Consider the following 25,010-nt stretch of genomic DNA (forward strand, 5'->3'; position numbering starts at 1 on the left):
ATTTATTTTTGCTACAGATTTAGTTCAAAGAATGCTAAAATATTCTCTCCTATGTTAGCCTGCTAACTTACTGGAATCATTACTTAATATAATCATATAAAAATGGCAGCAAACTGAAACAAATGAAAAATCAGAGCACATTAACTCTTTAATAAGGAACCATAAGACACAAACTGAATATGGCAATAAAAAATTCAAGAATATCAAGAAATTCTGTCAAGAAATTCTACAGTCTGATTTGATTCCTTTTTTTTTTTTTTTTTGGCTACGCTGGGTCTTAGTTTTAGCATGGTCTAGTTCCCTGACCAGAGATCGAATTCAGGCCCACTGCATTGGGAGCATGGAGTCTTAGTCACTAGACCAACAGGGAAGTCCCTGATTTGATTCTTAATATAGTTCCACTTATAAGAGACCCAAACCTGGTATTAAAACATGTAAAATGAAACAATTTCCATCATAAAATCAAAAAGGCTTTGCTAGATGTTGAAGTAATCTGAATAAGAAAAAAATAAATACGAAAAGTTATGTTAGCAATTTCAGTTTAGTTCAGTCGCTCAGTCCTGACTCTTTGCGACCCCATGGACTGAAACACGCCAGGCTTCCCTGTCCATCATCAACTCCCAGAGCTTGCTCAAACTCATGTTCATCGAGTTGGTGATGCCATCCAGCCGTCTCATCCTCTGTCGTCCCCTTCTCCTCCTGCCTTCAATCTTTCCCAGCGGCAGGGTCTTTTCAAATAAGTCAGTTCTTTGCATCACGTGGCCAAAGTATTGGAGCTTCAGCTTCAGTAGCAGTCTTTCCAATGAATATTCAGGACTGATTTCCTTTAGGACTGACTGGTTTCATCTCCTTGCTGTTCAAGGGACTCTCAAGAGTCTTCTCCAACACCACAGTTCAAAAGCATCAATTCTTCAGCGTTCAGCTTTCTCTATGGTCCAACATCCATACATGACCACTGGAAAAAACATAGCTTTGACTGGACAGACCTTTGTCAGAAAAGTAATGTCTCTGCTTTTTCATATGCTGTCTAGGTTTGTCATAGCTTTTTTCCCAAGGACCAAGTGTCTTTTATTTTCATGGCTGCAGTTAACATCCACAATGATTTTGGATACCAAGAAAAGAAAGTCTGCCACTGTTTCCATTCTCTATTTGCCATGACATGATGGATCCAGATGCCATGATCTTAGTTTTTAGAATGTTGGTTTTAAGGCAGCATTTTCACTCATTCTCCTCTTTCACTTTCATCAGTTCCTCTTCACTTTCTGCCATAAGGGGGTGTTATCTGCTTAACTGAGGTTGTTGACATTTCTCCCAGAAATCTTGATTCCAACCTGTGCTTCATCCAGTCCGGCATTTCTCATGATGTACTCTGCATATAAGTCAAATAAGCAGGGTGACAATATGCAGCCTTGACGAACTCCTTTCCAAATTTGGAACCAGTCCATTGTTCCATGTCCGGTTCTAACTGCTGCTTCTTGATCTGCATATGTTTTTCTCAGGAGGCAGGTAAGGTGGTCTGGTATTCCCATCTCTTGAAGCATTTTCCACAGTTTGTTGTGATCAACACAGTCAAAGGCTTTAGCGTAGTCAATGAAGCAGAAGTAGATCCTTTTCTGGAATTCTCTTGCTGTTTCTATGATCCAATGGATACTGGCAATTTGATATCTGGTTCCTCTGCCTTTTCTAAATACAGCTTAAACATCTGGAAGTTCTTGGATCACACAGTGTTGAAGCTTAGCTTGGAGAATTTTGAGCAGTACTTTGCTAGCATGTGAGATGAGTGCAATTGTGTAGTAGCTTGAACATTTTGAACATTTATGTTGAACACTGCCTTTCTTTGGGAATGGAATGAAAACTGACCTTTTCTAGTGGTGGCCACTGCTGAGTTTTCCAAATTTGCTGGCATACTGAGTGCAGTACTTTTACAGTATCATCTTGTAGGATTTGAAATAGCTCAACTGGAATTCCATCACCTCCACTAGCTTTGTTCACAGTGATGCTTCCTAAGGTCTACTTGACTTCACACTCTAGGATATCTGGCTCTAGGTGAATGATCACACCATTGTGGTTATCTGGGTCATGAAGATCTTTTTTGTATAGTTCTTGTGTATTCTTTTTTGTATATTTCTTGTGTACTCTTTCCACGTCATCTTAATATCTTCTGCTTCTGTTAGGTCCATACCATTTCTGTCCTTTACTGTGCCCATCTTTGCATGAAATGTTCCCTTAGGATCTCTAATTTTCTTGAAGAGATCTCTAGTCTTTCCCATTCTATTGTTTTCCTCTATTTCTTTGCATTGATCATTTAGGAAAGCTTTCTTACCTCTCCTTTCTATTCTCTGCGTTCAAATGAGTATCTCTTTCCTTTTCTCCTTTGCCTTTAGTTTCTCTTCTTTTCTCAGCTATTTGTAAGGCCTCCTCAGACAACCATTTTGCCTTTTTCTTGGGGATGGTCTTGATCACTGCTTCCTGTACAATGTTACAAACCTCAATCCATAGTTCTTCAGGCACTCTGTCAAATCTAATCCCTTGAATCTATTTGTCACTTCCACTGTATAATCATAAGCGATTTGATTTAGGTCATACCTGAAAGGTCTAGTGGTTTTTCCCTACTTTCTTCAATTTAGGTCTGAATTTTACAATAATGAGTTCATGATCTGAGCCATAGTCAGCTCCTGGTCTTGTTTTTGCTGACTATAAAGAGCTTCCCCATCTTTGGCTGCAAATAATATAATCAATCTGATTTTGGTATTGACCATCTGGTAATGTCTATGTGTAGAGTCATCTTTTGTATTGTTGCAAGAGGGTATTTGCTATGACCAGTGCGTTCTCTTGGCAAAACTCTGTGTTAGCTTTTGCCCTGCTTCATTTTGTACTCCAAGGCCAAACTTGCCTGTTACTCCAGGTATCTCTAGACTTCCTACTTTTGCATTCTAGTCCCCAGTGATGAAAAGGACATCTTTTTATGGTGTTAGTTCTAGAAGGTCTTGTAGGTCTTCATAGAACCGTTCAGCTTCTTTGGCATTAGTGGCTGGGGCAAAGACTTGGATTACTGTGATAATGAATGGTTTGCCTTGGAAACAAACAGAATATTCTGTCATTTTTGAGACTGCACCCAAGTACTGTATTTTGGACTCTTTTGTTGACTATGAGAGCTACTCCATTTCTTCTAAGGGATTCTTGCTCATAGTAGTAGATATAATGGTCATCTGAATGAAATTTGCCCATTCCAGCCCATTTTAGTTCACTGATTCCTAAATGTCGATGTTCACTCTTACCATCTCCTGTTTGAGCACTTCCAATTTACCTTGATTCATGGACATAACATTCCAGGTTCCTATGCAATATTGTTCTTTACAGCATCGGATTTTACTTCCATCACCAGTCATATCCACAACTGGATTTCGTTTTTACTTTGGCTCAGACTCTTCAATATTTCTGGAGCTATTTCTCCACTCTTCTTCAGTAGCATAGTAAGCACCTACCAACCTGGGGAGTACATCTTCCAGGGTTGTATCTTTTTGCCTTTTCATATTGTTCATACTGTGGCTACTGTGACTAGTGCTGCTATAAACACAGGAGTGCATGTATCTTTTTGAATTACAGCTTTGTCTGAATATATTCCCAGAAGTGGGATTGATGGATCATATGATAATTCTATTTTTAGTTTTTGAGGCACCTCCATACTGTTTTCCACAGTGGCTACACCAACTGACATTCCCACAATTTAAAGAAATGTAAATATCAAGAGTAGGCAAGAAAAGGAGAATATTCCTGAAATTCTTAAAATTACAGCATGGAATAGCTTTGTAAGTTGCTAAACTTTAGCTGCATGAAGATAGATTTCAATCTCAAATAACTTGAAATATGCATTGTAGCAATATTAAAAGGATAGCTACTGAAAGAAAATTTAAACAAGTTTTAAAAATTTATTTTTAACAAGTATGCTTTTGTTAGGAGTTCCCTGGTGGTCTAGTGGTTAGGATTCCATGTTTTCAGTGCTGTGGCCCAGATTCAATCCCTGGTTGGGGAACTAAGTGAGATCCCACAAGCTGCACAGTGTAGCCAAATAAATAATAAGTATGTTGTGAAATTTATACTCGGCATGGAAGCATATACAAAAATTAAGACATATATAAATCAATTTGAAAGTGTTATTTACTTCAGATAAACAAGAAGTCTGATGCATGGATTAAGATGGGTAATTCCATCAAATCAAATATAAAAGAATCAACCAGGCTGTTCCCCAAGTTAAAATTAGTACAAATAAGAAGTGTATCAGGCAAAAAAAGATGAATATATAATCACACAGATATGTATATGAAAGCATTTTTAAAAGCTTTTAAATTTACATAATTTTAAGTTTAAATGTTTTCTCTTTTCCAACAGTTCTGCAGAAATACAATTTTTGTGTTTGTGTCAGTGAGGCAGAAATGCTGAGTTGCTTCCATCTAGTATCAGGAAAAACTTCAAGTGAGGAAGAAATTTAAATGAGACTAGCATAACAAAGTGATGGTCGGACCAAATATATCAATTTAAAATTTCAAAAGATTTTAGAAAATCTAAGTTGAATTCTTTTACAATGGAAAGTAATCATATGAATTTGATTCATTCAAATGAAGACTAAGTTCCTTTAGGGATTGAAATAAATAGAAATCTCTCCTAAATTGAGTCTATAATAATCTATTTATTCAATATAAAAAAAATTAAAAGATTAAATAAAATGCAAAGATACAGAATTGGTTCTACCCAAAACAGTCCGTTCTACAGATTGACTACTGTCTTAAATAAATTTAAAATTTTTTATTTTAGATGTTGAATTCCAAACCAATTCCCAATCAAAAAAGTGATCCCAAGTAACTGGAGATACAGTATTCTAACATTCCAAAATGGTCTACACAATGAAACTGGTTTTAACCCAATTGAACTAGCACTTAGTAGGACAAAAGAACAACAACAAAATGGCTGCTAATATTTATTGATCACCATCTACATATCAGCTAATGCATGTAGAGCTACTGTTTCAATTAATCCTCAGAACAATAATATGATTTTCTAGATAAACTCCATTTTAAGGAGGTTAAAATAACTTGTCCAATTTGACCAGCTAGTTAATGATTAACTGCGTTCTGTCAGTAGCTAGCTGGCTTTGCGGCCAGAACTCAGATCCATCTGACTCAGTCATCAGAGCAGTTAAGGATTATGAGACTTGCGGTGTATCCAGGTGCCGTTTCAGTCACTTCTGGAGGCAGGCAATAAGCTCACTGTCCTTTTTTCATCACACCCACAAGAAAACCCCACATTCTAAGACATTTCCTGATGTCTGAAGTATATTCTATATAAGCACAAAAAAGTAGATAAAATAAATTATACATAAAAATTTAAATTTTAATTAAATTTAAATTTAGGGCTTCACAGAGTAGCTCTGTTTTTTTATTAAAACAAAACCAACTGAGTATTGGACAATGAATGCTGCAAGGTAGAAGAGAGGTATGAAAGTAAAATAGAATATATTTTAGATAATCTATTTTGGGTCCACCAGACCCATCCCTCCTGATCTCAGAACTACAACTCTCAATTTTCTCAGGTATGCATATTAATTCACACATATTCAAGAGTCAATTCAGCAACAAGAAGCTGGAGTCATGGAGAAGGATCCCAAGCACACTATTTGGAACATCCCAAATCCCCTCCCACCTAGAGAAATTTTCACAGCAGACATTGATTTAGCTTTGGCTAAAACTGAAATGCAAGACAACAGTTATTAGAAAAACAAGGCAAAAAAGAGAGATTTTGGAGACAAATAGCATGAATCCTTTTAATTCTGTTGGCCTTTAATCTTTCCATATGCAGTTCAGTAAGTATATCCACAAGGCCACAATTCTTAAAATGGTTGAGACACCATGAAACAAAGAGACAGAAAATCTTCTAGTGCATTTAACATGTGTTTCATAACTTAAAAGCACTGAAAATTCAGGAAAAGGGAATCAGAGAGACCTAGATTCAAATCCAGTCACATACTAGCATAGCATTTGGGACAAATCACTCCATATTCTCTTTTAAGCTTCAGTTTGTAAAATGGGGGTGGGTGATAAAGAGTTTGCTCAGAGGATAAGACGAGAATGCATTTAAACACTCCTTGGAGTAAGACAAGGGTTCAAGTTTTTGGTGATTAATGAGTATGTATATTTCCTCCACTGTCCTTTTAAGCAAATTCAATAATGTGTATAAAATTTTGAATTTGATTAGAGAGCAGTTATTCATATTAGGAAACGAGCCCGAGATTTCCCTTAAGCAGCAAACAACGTGTTTGATAAAAGTGCTGTCTAAACAACTTTTTTGTGTACCTATAAAAAAGGGTACTGAGTTAAAAGTAACAATGGAAAGATTAAACCCTTCAGACTTCCTTTCCCAGAAGGTTTTCAAAATTTACCTTTAAAGGACCTAGTTCTTTAGCATTGGATAGCAATTTATAATTGCTAATTGAATGGTATTTCTAGTACAGATGTATAAATACACAAACACATTTGAAAGAAGCCATATCTGTGTCTTATAAACATTGCTTGAGGCAGAGCAAAATACAGAGAGCCTATCAGAGGACAGAAGCTGCTTATGACTAAAGGAGGGGATCTTGTGAAAATGCTACATGTAAGATCTTTCACAGTTATTAGACAGGCCCAACTCTCTGCCTTGGTATTTAAGATTTTCCTGAGATCCTTCTTTTTTTCTGTTAGACTGTTCTCTGAAGGAATGCCGTCCTTCCCTGGTGGCTCAGAGGTTAAAGCGTCTGCCTGGAATGAGGGAGACCCAGGTTTGACCCCTGGATCGGCAAGATCCCCTGGAGAAGGAAATGGCAACCCACTCCAGTACTCTTGCCTGGAGAATCCCATGGAGGGAGGAGCCTGGTAGGCTACAGTCCATGGGGTCACAAAGAGTAGGACACAACTGAGCGACTTCACTTTCACTTTCTTTCTCTGAAGGAATAGAAATATAAAAACTATGTACATATATGAGAGAAAATACGTAATTTCACTTTACAATGACTTTAAGACAGCATATATTTTAGACATATTTCAATTTAACAATCCTCAATTACAAAGGTTAATTAAAATCTTCAATAAAAAAACATAATTCATTATTCATCACTATCAATTATTTATGGCACATAAACCTATTCCCACAAACATGTTTGTAATTATCAGCATTGATAAGAACTACCAGTACAGCACACTGTTGGGGCATGAAATGAATGGTGTGAAAAGAACAAACAATAAACCTTTAACAACCAATTGTTTTTTAACAGTCTTAATATGTACCAAATACCATCTTATTCAAATGTGGTTATTTTTTCATATGTAAGCTATTCTGTTTTCCCAGAGCTCTATGGTTCCAGCCCTCTGTGGCTAATCTTTTTCCTTTACCACTCATCAATTCCGTGACACTTCATGCTTGGTACATGGCTATGTTAGCTAAAACAGTAATAAACCTCACATGCCAGGAAGAAATTCCAACAAGGTGTGGAAGGTGTTAAAAGCACATTACTCTCAAAAACAAATGAAACTGACTGCAGTGAGTGGGGTTTTATACGACTTTAAAGCAACAATATAGGTCCCTACCGGAGGCAGGATAAGAGATCACCCCCAATACTGAAAGGAAAATGGAAGCTAAAGACTAAACCATCCGTATCACGGGAAAGTTTGGACTAGAAAGAGAAAGAGCAATTATTTTTTTCAAGTAACAGTGCATGTGTCTATGAAAATTCTGTTTAAGTGTGTGAATCCCAGTTCACAATTTTCACCTGAAGGAGACAGAAAGAAACAAACGCAACACAGGAAAGGCTGACAGAGAGTCATAAAAAGGAGTTTTTTAAACATTTTCTAACTTGCTTTGAAGAGATTATGTGCAAGAGTTGTTAATCTGAAACACTGAAACTTCATGCAGAAAACCTGTTTTAGAGTCATTTTAAGACATTATAATTCGTTTGCCATTTGTTATGAGCTTAATGCAAATTAAGTACTTTATACTGCCTTAAAAATGTAGAGACTCTGACCAACAATCTGGCAATCCACCATGTCCCAACAGGTATCAAAATAAGTTATATCAATTCTCTCATATTAGTATCATGTATACTTTTTAATACGTACAAGTTAGGTTTTTACTCAACCAGTCAAAAACATAACTATTGGAAATGCCTTAATTATTACATTATTCATAACATGAAAAGTTAACTCCAGATAAAAGACATTAAAGTCAGTATTTGGTAACTAAGTAAATGCTACATGACATTTAAAGCTTTCGCGAATAATAACCCCCAAGGATAATACTGGCTGATTTTCAAAGAAAAATTAAAACATATTTTCTAGGGTTAATTTCTTTATCTTAATGTTAGTATGGTAAGAACCAACCTAGAAACCCACCTCAGTGTGTCTCTGATGCAAGGCATTATATTCTTTCTTCAGTTCCGCTTCTCTTTCTTCAAGTCTGCTAACTGAAATTAAGATACATACACTTAATCAAAACCAAATTAAAAATTTACTTGAAAATTCTATCTTTAAAACTTGGACTGGTTTATCCATAATCCTTGGTAACTGCAAGCCTCGTTACTCCATATCAAAGTCTTCACAAGGCTAGTGACCTTGCTTCATGTCCTTAATAACATTTTTGCAGAGGGAATAAACAGAATATTTTTAAAAAGACTAAAAACATCTTACTGCTTCTCCCAATATGCTTATGTAATAAACATCCTTATCTAAGTAGGTTTTTAACATGATACAGAATTACCTCTTTGAAAAAGATCATACAAATCTCCTCACAGAAGTCTTAACCTGAGCCTAACCCCAAGAGTTGACTCATTGGAAAAGACCCTGATGCTGGGAGGGATTAGGGGCAGGAGGAGAAGGGGACGAAAGAGGATGAGATGACTGGATGGCATCACCGACTCGATGGACATGAGTTTGGGTAAACTCTGGGAATTAGTGATGGACAGGGAGGCCTGGCGTGCTGCAGTCCATGGGGTCGCAAAGAGTCAGACAAAACTGAGCGACTGAACTGAACCCCAAACCACTGATTTCTAATAGTATTCCACCTCTTTTTCATTACTGAACAGTATGTGAACATGTTACTATTTTTATAAGCACCTTCTTTAACTTCAGGTTTTAATTTCAGGGACTCATCTTCTTGTATTTAGCTCCCTCTGCTGATGGAGTTTGTGAGTGGCACTAAGTTGGGATAGAGCACAACTTCAATATTTTAAAAATACATTTTAGATCCTGAGATACACAGTGTCAGGACAGGATTTCAGAGAAAAGAATGGTATCAGATAGGAATGATTCTGAGAGAAAATGGAATCCAAGCAGGACCAGGAAGAAATTACAATACTCAAGATAGATAGTAATGGGGCTGTAGCAGGCAGGTACTGCTACTACAGAGAAGGGAACACAAAACCATGGAGCTGGAGAGGCAGAGGAGAGACTGGCCATTCTAGAGGAGCTCATGCTGATTAAGGAGCAGTGGGACACAGTCCGCTGGTGAGAAGTAAAGCTGGTGCTAAAGGAGTTTGTCAAGATACTCACATTAGTCTGTTTGAAAGCATGAGCACAGTTGGAAAGGTTCTCTTGGTATAAGGGTCAGACAGCTACAAACATGCAAGACTGTTTATAAGAGACAGCTGGTGACTGCGTCAGCTGGCTCTAAGAGTTAACTACTGTGAACTATAACAGCACATACATGAATGTTTTCATATGCCTAATATTAACATGCCAGACACCACATAACACATAACTTGTGCTGACTGGTAAACTCATGTTTTTTATTTGTGTAGCTCTACTGTTCACCTTTATTTGAATACCTTGAAAATATGCCATGAATTAGGAAAAGTGTAGCTCTGACTTTCAGTTTGTTTTTCATGAAGCCTATGTGTTGGCTCATTAAATTTGCAGCAATAAGTACACACACTATAGTAGCCATAGGGTCACACTTATCAGGCCAGGGAAGGCCTGAGGACATGGGCTGCTCATCTCATCTTGTGGCTGAAAGCAATAAAAAGCAAATCTGTAAGACAGCTGTTCCGTGATAACAAAACAGATATTGAAGCCATATTAAGTTTTAGTGCAACTTCTGTGATTTTTATTTAAAAACAAGAAATCCAACCAAATGTAGATATTATATTTAGTAACAACTTCAATATAAACATTTTCTACTATTTTTTGTCAATTAAATTGTTCTAAGAGCATAATCCTAAAATTACTGGGTGAACCTTAAGTGTTTTTAATTGCTCATCTATATGAATCAAAATTTTCCTCAAATTGTGCAACCAAAACAAAAAACTGGAGACTGAGGCTAAAATAAAATTGCAAAGAATAGCAAGGATAGATAAGAAAGCCTTCCTCAGCGATCAATGCAAAGAAACAGAAGAAAACAACAGAATGGGAAAGACTAGAGATCTCTTCAAGAAAACCAGAGATACCAAGCGAATATTTCATACAAAGATGAGCACAATAAAGGACAGAAATGGTATAGACCTGGGAGAAACAAAAAAGATCTTCATGACCCAGATAACCACAATCCTGTGATCACTCACCTAGAGCCAGAAATTCCAGAAGGCGAAGTCAAGTGGGCATTAGGAAGCATCACCACAACAAAGCTAGTGGAGGTGATGGAATTCCAGTTGAGCTATTTCAAATCCTAAAAGATGATGCTGTGAAACTGCTGCATTCAATATGCAAGCAAATTTGGAAAACTCACCAGTGGCCACAGGCCTGGAAAAGGTCAGTTTTCATTCCAATCTCAAAGAAAGGCATGCCAAAGAATGTTCAAACTACCGCACAATGGCACTCATCTCACACGATAGCAAAGTAATGCTCAAAATTCTCCAAGCCAGGCTTCAACAGTATGTAAACTGTGAACTTTCAGATTGTTCAAGCTGGATTTAGAAAAGGCAGATGAAGCAGAGATCAAATTGCCAGCACCTGCTGGATCATTGAAAAAGCAAGAGAGTTCCAGAAAAACATTTACTTTTGCTTTATTGACTACACTAAAGCCTTTGTCTGTGTGGATCACAACAAACCGGAAAATTCTTGAAGAGATGGGAATACCAGACCACCTGACCTGCCTCCTGAGATATCTGTATGCAGGTCAAGAAGCAACAGTTAGAACTGGACATGGAACAACAGATTGGTTCCAAATCGGGAAAAGAGTATGCCAAGGCTGTATATTGTCACCCTGCTTATATAACTTATATGCAGAGAACATCATGCAAAATGCCAGGCCGGATAAAGCACAAGCTGGAATCAAGATTGCCGGGGAAAGAAAAGAAACAAAGTGAAGTCGCTCAGTCGTGTTCAAATCTTTGGACTGTAACCTACCGGGCTTCTCCGTCCATGGGATTTTCCAGGCAAGAGTACTAGAGTGGGTTGCCATTTCCTTCTCCAGGGGATCTTCCCGACCTAGGGATTGAACCCAGGTCTCCCCCATTGTAGGCAGACACATTACCATCTGAGCCACCAGGGAAGTCCAAGATTGCCAGGAGAATTATCAACAACCTCAGATATGCAGATGACACCACCCTTATGGCAGAAAGCAAAGAAAAACTAAAGAGCCTCTTTAGGAAAGTGAAAGAGGAGAGTGAAAAATTTGGCTTAAAACCCAACATTCAGAAAACTAAGATCATGGCATCCAGTCCCATCACTTTATGGCAAATAGGTGGGCAAACAGTGGAAATGGTGACAGACTTTAATTTTGGGGGCTCCAAAATCACCGCAGATGGTGACTGCAGCCATGAAATTAAAAGACGCTTGCTCATTGGAAGAAAAACTATGACATATCTAGACAGCATATTAAAAAGCAGAGACATTGTTTTACCAACAAAGGTCCATCTAGTCAAAGCTATGGTTTTTCTAGTTGTTATGTATGGATGTGAGAGTTGGACTACAAAGAAAGCTGAGCGCCAAAGAATTGATGCTTTTAAACTGTGGTGTTGGAGAAGACTCTTGAGAGTCCCTTGGACATCAAGGAGATTCAACCAGTCCATCCTAAAAGAAATCAGTCCTGAATATTCATTGGAAGGACTGATGCTGAAACTGAAATTCCCAATACTTTGGCCACCTAATGCAAAGAACTGATTCCTTGGAAAAGACCCTGATGCTGGGAAATATTGAAGACAGGAGGAGAAGGGGACAACAGAGGATGAGATGGTTGAATGGCATCACTGATGCGATGGACATGAGTTTGAGTAGGCTCTGGGAGTTTGTGATAGCCAGGGAAGCCTGGCCTGCTATAGTCCATGGGGTCGCAAAGAGTCGGACACAACTGAGCAACTGAACTGATGATCATCCATAACCCTCATTTCAAATTTGTGCACAACAGTAGAACCTCATTCTCATCAATTTTGTATAAGTTCATAAATAAATTTATATCAATGTCCACCACTAACAGCCAGAATTACACAGTACTTGTCATGTACCATGCACTGTCCTAGGCACTTTATATTAAAAACCTAACTTGACCCTGACATTAACTTTATGATGAAACTTCATTACATTTCATATTAGGGATAAGAAAACTGAAGCAAATAGGGGTTAAGTAACTTGCCCAAATTCACAGAACTAGTAAACGCAGGATTACAACTCCTAATGGATGACACTAGGCCCAGAATCTTCTTTTATTTATCATGGCATTCTGCCTCTCAAGAAGTACTTCTTTTAATTTGTTTTATATATTGGAATCTACTTTAAATTTTCACCTTGGGGGAAAAAAGTATAGAGAGTGCTCCTTTATTACTTGAAACAAAAAAAAAATCCTCTCTTCTGGAAAGAACCTCATCACAGGTACTACAATTCAAAAGTATCAAACTGCCACGTAAAACATGTAGCCAACATAATAAATCATGATGATATATATATCAAAACCGAAATGCGGTACTGCCCTGGCAGTCCAGTGGTTAGGACTGGGCACTCTCACTGTCAAGCGCCTGAGTGTGAACCCTGGTCAGGGAACAAAGATCCCACAAGCTGGGCAGCACAGCCAAAAATAAATAAATAAAATTAAAATGCAAAAAACCACTATATACCTGTCAGAAGAGCTAAAATAAAAAGTGTTGGTAAGGAACACGGTCTGGTAAGGAACTTTCATACACGGACTTCCCTGGTGGTCTGGTGGTTGGGATTTCACCTTCCAGAGGGGCGGGTTGGGGGGGTGCACGTGGCAGGGTTTCAAACCCCAGTTAGGGCGCTAAGATCCCAAATGCCTCCCGGCCTAAACCCAAAATCAGAAAGCCGGAGCAATAATCCAATGAATTCAATGAAGACTTTAAAAAAAAAAATACAACTTTCATACACTGATGGTGGGAGTATAAACTGATACACCCAATTTGAAAACTGTTTGGCAAGATTTAATGAAGTTGAATTATTTGCCACTCCTATGACAAAACAAGCTCATTATTACGATATATGTCTATGTGTCCACCAAAAGGCATTTTAAAACAATGTTCAGAGCAGCACTATTTGTGTTCCAACATGGAATCAACCCAAATATCCATCAACTGCAAAATATATAAATATTCATGTACTAGAATACTATACAATAATGAGAATGAAGGAATTATTGCTGTGCACATCATGGAGGAATCTCACAAACAGGATACTGAGGAAAACAAAGAGAAGCAAAAGAATACAAACTTCAAATGAACACATAAACTAATCCAAAACTAATTTAATGTGTTAATTCAGTTCAGTTCAGTCACTCAGTCGTGTCCAACTCTTTGCGACCCCATGGACTACAGCACGCCAGGCCTCCCTGTCCATTGCCAACTCCCAGAGTTTGCTCAAACTCATGCCCATTGAGTTGGTGATGCCATCCAACCATCTCATCCTCTGTTGTCCCCTTCTCCTCCCGCCTTCAATTTTTCCCAGCATCAGGGTCATTTCCAATGAATCAGTTCTTCGCATCAGGTGGCCAAAGTATTGGAGTTTCAGCTTCAGCATCAGTCCTTCCAATGAATATTCAGGACTGATTTCCTTTAGGATGGACTGGTTGGATGTCCTTGCAGTCCAAGGGAATCTCAAGAGTCTTCTCCAACACCACAGTTCAAAAGCATCAATTCTTTGGAGTTCAGCTTTCTTTATAGTCCAACTCTCACATCTATACATAACTACTGGAAAAACCAAAGCTTTCTCTAGACAGACTTTTGTTGGCAAAGGTCTCTGCTTTTTACTACGCTGTCTAGGTTGGTCATAACTTCTCTTCCAAGGAGCAACCGTCTTTTAATTTCATGGCTGAGTCACCATCTGCAGTGATTTTGGAGCCCCCAGAAAATAAAGTCTGTCACCGTTTCCACTGTTTCCCCATCTCTTTGCCGTTAAGTGATGGGACCGGATGCCATGATCTTAGTTTTCTGAATGTTGAGTTTTAAGCCAACTGTTTCACTCTTCTCTTTTACTTTCATCAAGAGGCTCTTTAGTTCTTGGTTTTCTGCCATAAGGGTGGTGTCCTCTGCATATCTGAAGTTATTGATATTTCTCCCAGCAATTTTGATTCCAACTTGTGCTTCATCCAGCCTGGCATTTCACATGATGTAGTCTGCATATAAATTAAATAAACAAGGTGACAATATACAGCCTTAACGTACTACTTTCCCAATTTGGAACCAGTCTTTTGTTCCACGTCCAGTTCTAACTATTGCTTCTTGACCTGCAAACAGATTTCTCAGGAGGCAGGTCAGGTGGTCTGGTATTCCCATCACTTTCAGAATTTTCCACAGTTTGTTGTGATCCACCCAGTCAGAGCTTTTGGTATAGTCAATAAAGCAGAAGTAGATGTTTTTCTGGAACTCTCTTGCTTTTTCAATGATCCAACGGATGTTGGCAATTTGATCTCTGGTTCCTCTGCCTTTTCTAAATCCAACTTGAACATCTGGAAGTTCACAGTTCACATACTCTTAAAGCCTGGCTTGGAGAATTTTGATGGAGTAGCCATCATAGTCAACTAAAGGGTCTGAATGCATTACTTGGATGCAATCTCAAAAACGACAGAATGATCTCTGTTTGTTTCCAAGGCAAATCATTCAATATCACAGTAATCCAAGTCTATGCCCCAACCACCAATGCTGAAGAAGCTGAAGTTGAACAGTTCTAAGAAGACATACACAACCTTCTAGAACTAACACCAGAAAAAAAAAAGATGTCCTTTTCATCATAGGGGACTGGAATGCAAAAGTAGGAAGTCAAGAGATATCTGGAGTAACAGGCAAATTTGGCCTTGGAGTACAGAATGAAGCAGGACATAAGCTAACAGAGTTTTGCCAAGAGAACGCACTGGTCATAGCAAACACCCTCTTCCAACAACACAAGAGATGACTCTACACATGCACATCACCAGATGGTCAATACTGAAATCAGATTGATTATATTCTTTGCAGCCAAAGATGGAGAAGCTCTATAAGTCAGCAAAAACAAGACTGGGAGCTGACTGTGGCTCAGATCATGAACTCCTTATTGCCAAATTCAGACTTAAACTGAAGAAAGTAGGGAAAACCACTAGACCATTCAGGTATGACCTAAATCAAATCCCTCATGATTATACTGTGGAAATGACAAATAGATTCAAGGTATTAGATCTGATAGACAGAGTGCCTGAAGAACTATGGACGGATGTTCGGATGTTCGTGACATTGTACAAGGGGGCAGGGATCAAGACCATTCCTAAGAAAAAGAAATGCAAAAAGGCAAAATGGTTGTCTGAGGAGGCCTTATAAATAGCTGAGAAAAGAAGAGAAACTAAAGGCAAAGGAGAAAAGGAAAGATACACCTATTTGAATGCAAAGTTCCAAAGAATAGCAAGGAGAGATTAAAAAAAAAAAAGCCTTCCTAGTGATCAATGCAAAGAAATAGAGGAAAACAATAGAATGGGAAAGACCATAGATCTCTTCAAGAAAATCAGAGATACCAAGGGAACTTTTCATGCAAAGATGGGCACAATAAAGGACAGAAATGGTATGGACCTAACAGAAGCAGAAGCTATTAAGAAGAGGTGGCAAGAATACACAGAAGAACTGTACAAAAAAGATCTTCACAACCCAGTTAGTCACGATGGTGTGATCACTCACCTAGAGCCAGACATCCTGGAATGTGAAGTCAAATGGGTCCTAAGACCCTAAGCATCACTACGAACAAAGCTAGTGGAGGTGATGGAATTCCAGTTGAGCTATTTCAAATCTTAAAAGAAAGTGCTGCACTCAATATGCAAGCAAATTTGGAAAACTGAGCTGTGGCCAAAGGACTGGAAAAGGTCAGTTTACAGTCCAATCCCAAAGAAAGGCAATGCCAAAAAATGCTCAAACTACTGCACAATTGCACTCATCTCACACGCTAGCAAAGCATGTGCTTGAAGTTAGGATAAATGTAAATTGACTATTTTACATAAGTCTATTAGTCTGATGCATTCACTCTTTTATCCTGATTGTGTCCTTCATCTATAACCATGCTTTTTAAGAATATTCCATCCAAAAGCTGCAAACACTGTGCAGTCCCCTTTGGGGAGGAGTTATTATCTAATGAATTTACTGTGTATACAGCTCCATCCCATCTGATTCCAAACATAACGTGTACCTCCTTTACACTTTCCTTGGCTAAATACTCATGCTTTATGTTCTCCAACAACTCCTATAAATTCTATATATAGTGCAGGATTTAAACAGACTACTCAGAACCGTAACAAATACTGTGCTGATTCCTCATTAAAATGTATAGGGAGATAAGCAAAAATATTACCAGATTGGGGAAATATAAAAGGGTCTGAATGCATTACTTGGATGCAATCTCAAAAACGACAGAATGATCTCTGTTCCTTGCCATCATTGGAAAATAAATTGGAATTACACTTTTGAACATCATGTTGGTGATAGGTATTAAAATAAGCAACGTGTATAATCTGACCCACTGTTACTACTCTTATTTATCCTATGGAAATACACTTGATGCCCAAAGATATTAAAATGAATATTCTATGTGCTTTTGTCCATAGTGCTTTTCAGGTCTACTATATCCTTCTACTTTTCTGTCTATTCATTCTATTAATTTTTGAGAGTTTGACATTGAAGCTCCAAGTAAAAAGCTTAGATTACCTAATTAATTTGGAATTCCCTTCCCGAATGTCATTAATTGGATGGCAAAGTAAATTATGATAGTATATGATAGACTACAATGTAGTAACTAAGCTACATTAGTTAGCTACACTGGAACTATATTCCAAGTTATGTTATATCAGGTATATTAACCTCCCTGGACCTCTATTCCTTATTTATAGTTGAGGAATAATAATAATATATCAGAGTTGGTTATCAGGATTAAGGAAGAGCTAATATTTGAAAAGGGCATAGAACAGAACCTGGCACATGTGCTTTTTCTCTTTCTTTTCTATTTTTTAAATTATGAAAGTATAACACATTTACAGGAGACTTAAAAATTACAGAACAAGAAAAAAAATTACAGAACAAAATTACACATAGTTATATCATATATTAGAATTATTTTTTAAGTAAATAAATAAAGATTTTAAATTGGATCTTCAATATCAAACCCTCAAAAATTAATAGAATGAATAGACAGAAAAGTAGAAGGATATAGTAGACCTGAAAAGCACTATGGACCAATTCAACATAATTAAAATGTATACAATTCTCAAACAAAAGCAGGACACAAATTCTATTCAAGTTCCCAAAGACTATAAAGCAGGAGACACTGGAACATATGCAGGGACATAAAACAAGGTGCAAAAGTTTCACAGTCCAAAGGTACTGAACTCATACAGACTGTTCCCTTATCACTGCAGTATTCTGGCATATGTGTTTTTAATACAACAATTAAAGGTACTGTTAAAATGAATGCAGTATTATTCATAAGCACTGGCTCTTCTGTTCACGGAATTTTCCAGGAAAGAATATTGGAGTGGGTTGCCACTTCCTACTCCAGTGAATCTTCCCTTGACCCACGGATCAAACCCTCTTCTCTTGTGTCTCCTGCACTGGCAAGCAGATTTTTTACACTAGCAACACCTGGGAAGCCACTGTTAAAATGAATGCATCATTATCCATGAGCACTGATGTGGAATAGTGCCTAGAACTTAAAAGAAGGATGTTGAATATTATTGCTATATCTGAAACAAAAAATTATGTATAGTATGATGTCTACAAAGTCAAAATGTACTGATTTTTCTCTCCCAAAGCTGCTTTCCCATAATTTTCTTAGGCAAAAATCTTGCAGCTATACTTTTGCTCTTCTCTTTTCCCACATTACATTCCATCAGCAAATTCTGTCCATTTTGCCTTTAGAACAAATCGTGAATCTGACAACTTTTTACCATTTCTATTACCCCCACCTTGATTTAAGACATCATCTCATGCCTGGATTATTACTGCTATCTTCTGACTAATGTCTCTGCTCTAGTCTTTGCTCCTCTGCATTCTTAAATTTGTAGCCCGGAGTCAGATAGTGACTGCTCAAAACCCTTCAACAACTTCCTGTGACAGAACAAAAGAAAGTAAAGAAGAGGGAGGGAGCCTGTATTATGGCCCGCAAGACCCTTCAGCATCAGATATTTCAAGCTACACCACTTTTTGCTTCCAAGGAGAATTACTGTCTCCTGACCCAACTGTTAGAGACTGATTGTGTCCTGCCCAAATTCATATGCTGAACCCCTAATCAATGTAACTATGCTTGTAGACAGAATTTAAAAAGGCAATTAAGGAGAATTCGCTGGTGGTTCAGTGGCTAGGACTCAGCACTTTCACTGCTGGGGCTTGGGTTTAATTCCTGGTAGAACTAAGATCCTGCAAGCCACACAGTGCGGACAAACAAATAAAAATAAAATAAAAAGGTAATTAAGGTTAAATGAAATCATAAAGATGGGGTCCTAATTGCACTGGACTGATGTCCTTTCTTAAGAAGAGGAAGAGGTAACAGAGCTCTTTCTCCCTACACACGCACAGAGAAAAGGTCACACACAGAGATGGTGACCATCTATGAGCAAGAGATAGCGGTCTCAGAAGAAACCAAACCTGTCAGCACTTTCCAGCCTCTAGAACTGTCAGAGGGGACTTCCTTAGTGGTCCAGTGGCTAAGACTTTGTGCTTCCAACACAAGGGGCCCAGGTTTGATCCCTGGTCAGAGTACTAGATCCCGCATGCTGCAACTAAGAGTTCTTGTGCCTCAACTAAACATCCTGCATGCCCCAACTAACTATCTCGCATGCCACAGTGAAGACTGAGATCTTGTGTGCCACAACTAAGACCTGACACAGTCAAGACAAAGAAAGGAAGAAAAAAAATTTTTTTTTAAACTGTACAAAAATTCTGCAATTTAAGCCACCTAGTCTGTGGGATTTTGCTATGGCAGCCCTAGCAGATTAATAATACAAGAACTAAACATCATTAAGAGAATCATGGAGAGGAGCTTTCATACAAGATGTTTATCAAGTGACCTGGGACAGAGAGCTGGGCTTGTGGCTTATAGAAACAAGTCCTGTTTATAGCAGCTTGCTAACTGATACTGGTTTGGGTTGCTTTTGTTGTAATGTACTACTTAATAGCAAGAATGTGGAAATGGAAACATAAAGCCCCAAAATACCACTAACTGCCAGGTATTTCCTATACTTAGCTAAATGAGCGTGATCATTATTCAAAATGGCTGAGGCTTATTTACAAAAATTTCTTAAATTCCTATTAATCACTCTGTTCCATTAAAGCATTTTGGATTGTTTCTATTGATAATTACTTAACTTTCCACTCATGGCTTTTTAAGTCATTAAACTTACATTTCACTTATTTTCATTTAGCATCATATTCTTACTTTTGACTCAAAAATAAATTTCATAAACTATCAACCCATTCTCTTATCAACCTTTTCACATTATATTTACTCATCTCATAGAAATTGTCTATATATGTATTATTTTTTAGCAACCCTATATGACATAAAACAAGGCATTTAGTATATGCAAACTACACACAGTTACATGTGACTTGCCTCTTGAAGTGAAGTGAAAGTCGCTCAGTCATGTCCAACTCTTTGAGACCCCATGGACTGTGCAGTCCATGGAATTCTCCAGGCCAAAATACTGGCATGGGTAGCCTTTCCCTTCTCCAGGGGATTTTCCCAACTCAGGGATTGAACCCAGGTCTGCACTGCAGGCAGATTCTTTTCCAGCTGAGCCACAAGGGAAGCCCAAGAATACTGAAGTGGGTAGCCTATCCCTTCTTCAGCAGATCTTCCCAACCCAGGAATTGAACCGGAGTCTCCTGCATTTCAGGCAGATTCTTTACCAACTGAGCTATCAGGGACTTGTCTCTTACTCTTTATTTTTTTTAGTAGATTCTATTTTTTAGAGCAGTTTTAGGCTCACAGCAAAACCAAAGGAAAAGTACAGTTTTCCACATATCCCTACCCCCATACACCCAGAGCTTCCTCTACTATCTACATCCCACACCAGTGTGGTACATATATGACAGTCAATGAAAGTACCTGACACACCATAATTACCCAAACCAAAGTTTACCAAAAACCCAAAGTTTACCTTAGGATTAAGTCTTGGTACTGAATATTCTACAAATTTTGACAAATACATAATGACATGTATCCACCATTATGGGGCTTCCCAGGTGGCTCAGTGGTAAAGAATCCACCTGCCAATGCAGGAGACATAAGAGATGCAGGTTTGATCCCTGGGTTGGGAAGATCCCCTGGAGGAGGAAATGGCAACCCACTTCAGTATTCTTCTCTGTAAAATCCCATGGACAAAGGAACCTGGTGGGCTGCAGTCCATGGGGTCACAAAGAGTCAGACATGACTAAGCAACCGGCGTGCACACATGCACATCCAGCATTATTAAAGTTTCATACAGAGTAGTTTCACTGCCTTAAAAATCCTCTATTCATCTCTGCCTTCCTCCCTCCCACCATTCATTTCATCCATCAAACATTTTAAAGTATGGAGCCTTTTCAGATTGGCTTTTTTTACTCTGTAATATCGATTAGTGGTTCCTCCATGTGTTTTCATGGCTTAGTATATCACTGCTTTTCAGCACTGAATAATATTCCACTATATGGATGCACCACAGTATATTCCTATTATTTTCATAAGTCTACAATCTTAAAATTATAAGCCTTAAATACTCATCATCTCACCTAAGCACAAAAGTTAATTTTCTTAAAATACAAAGATATTTTCAGTTAGTACTGCTGCACATTACAGACTTTTAGGCTGACAGATGATTTTCATATTTTCACTGTTTTCAATACAAAATAAATCACAAGTACACTTAAACAAACCTCTCACTCAGCTTTTTGTACAAATCTATTTTACCTGTTACACTATTTAACACAACTGATTTTATTTCTTAAGGCAGAAAAAAGATCCAAGGGAAAAGTAGAACTTAATCACCTAAAAATGTAAATTGACTGTATTTTTATATCAGCCAATTAGTCTGATACATTCACTATTGTATCCTGATTTTGTCTCTCACCTGTAACCATGCTTTTTAAGAATTCCATCCAAAAGCTGCAAACACTGTGCAGTCCTCTCTGGGGAGGAGTTATGATCCATTTCAAATGCACCTGAAACATCCTCCAAAACAGATCACATGCTAGGCCACAAAACAAGTCTCAATAAATTTAAGAATACTGAAATCATATCAAGCACCTTTTCAGACCACAACATTATAAGACTTGAAATCAACCACATGAAGAAAACACAAAAAACAGACATATAGAAAGTAAACATGCTACTAAGCAAGCAATGGGTCAAAGGAAGAAATCAAAGAGGAAGTCAAAAAATGCCTTGCAACAAATGAAAATGGAAACAATGTTCCAAAATCTATGGAACACATCAAAAGCAGTTCCAAGAGGGAAATTCAAGAAACAAGAAAAATCTCAGATAAACCATCTAACCTTACACCTGAAGGAACTAGGAAAAGAATAACAAAACCCAATGTTAACAGAAAGAAAGAAATAATCAAGATTAGAGTGGCAATAAGTGAAATAGAGTCTTAACAAAACAGGAAAAAAATATAAACTTAATAAATCTTTAGTTGAACTCAAGAAAAAAAAGAGGGTCCAAATAAAATCAGAAATGAAAGAGAAGTTACAACAGATTTCACAGAAAGGCAAACAGTCCAAAGTGACTGCTACAAACAATTATACACCAACAAATTAGGCAATTTATAAGAAACAGATACATTCCTAGAAACATACAACCTTCCAAGACTAAATCCAGAAAAATTAGGAAATCTGAACAGATTACTAGTAGAGAAATTGAATCAGTAATAAATAAAAAAAGAAAAAATTTCCAACAAACAAAAGGTCAGAAGCAGAAGACAACCAGGGGGAATTTTACCAAACATTTAAAGAAGAGTTAACACCTATCCTTCTCAAACTACTATAAAAAATTAAAGAGAAAGGAATGTGTCTAAACCCATGAGGCCAGGGTTACTCTAATACCAAAACAAGACAAAGACACCACATACAAAATATTAAAATTACAGGCCAATATCCCTGATGAACAATAGACGCAAAAATCCCCAACAAAATATTAGCGAACAAAATTCTACAACAAAAGAATCGTGCACAATGCTCAAGTGGGATTTTTCCCAGGGATACAAGGATGGTTCAATACACGTGAATGCAGTATATCATTCAACAGACCACGTTAACAAAAATCAAGAATAAAAACACATGATCACATAATTCAAAAGATGCAGGAAAAGCTTGACAAAATTCATCCAGTTACGATAAAAAGAAAACCTCTCAACAAAATGGGTACAGAAGAAATGTACCTCAACTAAACAATGGCCACATATGACAAAGTCACAGCTAACATCATCAGTTCAGTTCAGTTGCTCAGTCATGTGCGACTCTGTGACCCCATGGACTGCAGCACACCAGGCTTCCCTGCCCATCACCAACGCCCGGAGCTTACTCAAACTCATGTCCATTCAGTCGGTGATGCCATCCAACCATCTCATCCTCTCTCGTCCCCTTCTTCTCCCACCTTCAATCTTTCCTAGCATCAGGGTCTTTTCCAATGAGTCAGTTCTTCACATCAGGAGGCCAAAGTATTAGAGTATCAGCTTCAGTCCTTCCAATGAATATTCAGGACTGATTTCCTTAAAATAGACTGGTTGGATCTCCTTGCTTACATCATACTCAACAGTAAAAACCTAAAGCTTTTCCTCTGAGATCAGGAACAAGACAAGAACACCCATTCTCACCATTTTTTTTTGGCCGGGGCGGTGGGGGTGGGGGGGGGTGGTGTGCTGTGCTGTGCAACATGCAGGGTCCTAGTTTCCTGATCAGGAATCAAACCTGTGCCCCTTGCAGTGGAAGCAGAGTCTTAAACACTGGACTGCCAGGAAGTCAGTCCCTTCTTTCACCATTTTTATTCAACATAGTACTGGAAGTCCTGGCCACAACAAGAAATAAAAGGCATTCAAACTGGAAAAGAAGTAAAACTATAGCTATTTGCAGATGGCACAATACTATACATAGAAGAAAGACTCTACCACAAAACTATGAGAATAAATGAATTCAGTAAAGCTGCATGACACAAAATTAATATACAGGAATTTGTTGCATTTCTATACACTAACAGTGAACTATTAGAAGGAGAAATTCAGGAAACAATCCTACCAAAAAGAATAAAATATCTAGGGACAAATATAACCAAGGAAATGAAAGACTGGTACTCTAAACACTATCATGGGCTAGAAGAATTAGTATGGTTAAAATTCCACACCATCCAAAGCATCTACAAATTCAATTCAATCTCTATCAAAATACCCATAGTGTTTTTCACATGCACGCATGCTCAGTCATGTCCAACTCTTTGTGACCCCATGGACTGTAGCCTGCCAGGCTCCTCTGCCCATGGGATTTTCCAGGCAAGAATACTTATTTGAGTTGCCATTTCCTACTCTCCAGGAGATCTTCCCAACCCAGGAATTGAACCCAAGTTTCCTGTATCTCCTGCACTGCAGGCAGATTCTTTACCTGTTGAGCAGTCTAGGACAAATAATCCTAAAGTTTTTATGGAACCACAGAAAATCTCAAAGAACCAAAGCAATCTTGACAAAGAACAACACGAAGGTAAAATGGTCCCTGATTTCAAACTATAAAGCAAAGCTACAGTAATGAAAACAGTATGGTACTGACACAAAAACAAACATATATATCAATGGAACAGAATAAGAAATGCATCAATACTTATATGGTTAATTACCCTATGATAAAGGAGGCAAGAATATACACTGGGAGAAAGACAGTCTCTTCAATAAATAACACTGGGAAAACTGGACAGCTACAGGTAAAAGAATGAAACTGGACCTTCTTACCTCATATACAAAAATAAACTCAAAATGGACTAAACACTAAAATGTAAAACCTGAAACCACAAAACTCCTAGAAGAAAACATAGGCAGTATGCACTTTGACATTGGTCTTAGTAATTTTTTTTTTTTTGATCTATCTCTTCAGGTAAAGGCAATAAAAGCACAAATAAATGAGTAGGGATATATCCAACTAAAAACCTTATGTAGAGCAAACGAAGCCATCAACAAAACAAAAAGGTAAGCTACTAGATGGAAGAAGATATTTGCAAATGATATGTTGGATAGGGGTTAATATCCAAAACATAACACAACTATTAAAAAAAATAAACAATCTGATTAAAAAATGAGCAAAAGACCTGAACATTTTTCCAAAGAAGACATATTGATGGCCAGCAAGCATATGAAAAGATGCTTATCATCACCAATTATCACAGAAATGCAAGTCAAACCTACAATGAGACATCATCTCATACCTGTGAGAATGACTATTATCAAAAAGACAAGAAATAACAAGTATTGGAAAGAATGTGGAGAAAAGAGAACACTTGTGCACTATTGGTGGGAATGTTAAATTGCTACAGCCACTATAGAAAACAGTATGGAGATTCCTTAAAAAATAAAAAATAGAACCACCATACGAT

The 25,010-nt window shown here is 37.7% G+C and overlaps 1 protein-coding gene across 9 annotated transcripts in view; it reads right to left on the reverse strand.

Moving 5' to 3' along the window:
* SPAG9 (sperm associated antigen 9) overlaps window positions 1-25,010 on the reverse strand; it is a 150,402-nt gene that overhangs the window by 83,351 nt on the left and 42,041 nt on the right. For all 9 annotated transcript variants that reach the window (XM_086358232.1, XM_086358223.1, XM_086358222.1 and 6 more), the window contains one exon: window positions 8,418-8,488. Coding sequence is in view for 4 of the 9 variants with exons in the window: in XM_086358223.1 (XP_086214349.1) it covers window positions 8,418-8,488 (71 nt within the window). In the remaining 5 variants the exon portion in view is untranslated. The remainder of the gene's footprint in view (window positions 1-8,417; window positions 8,489-25,010) is intronic.

This window comes from Bos grunniens, chromosome 19 (assembly GCF_055505025.1).
Source record: "Bos grunniens cultivar Pamir isolate PY7600 chromosome 19, Bosgru_T2T1.0, whole genome shotgun sequence".
Classification (NCBI taxonomy): Eukaryota; Metazoa; Chordata; class Mammalia; order Artiodactyla; family Bovidae; genus Bos; species Bos grunniens.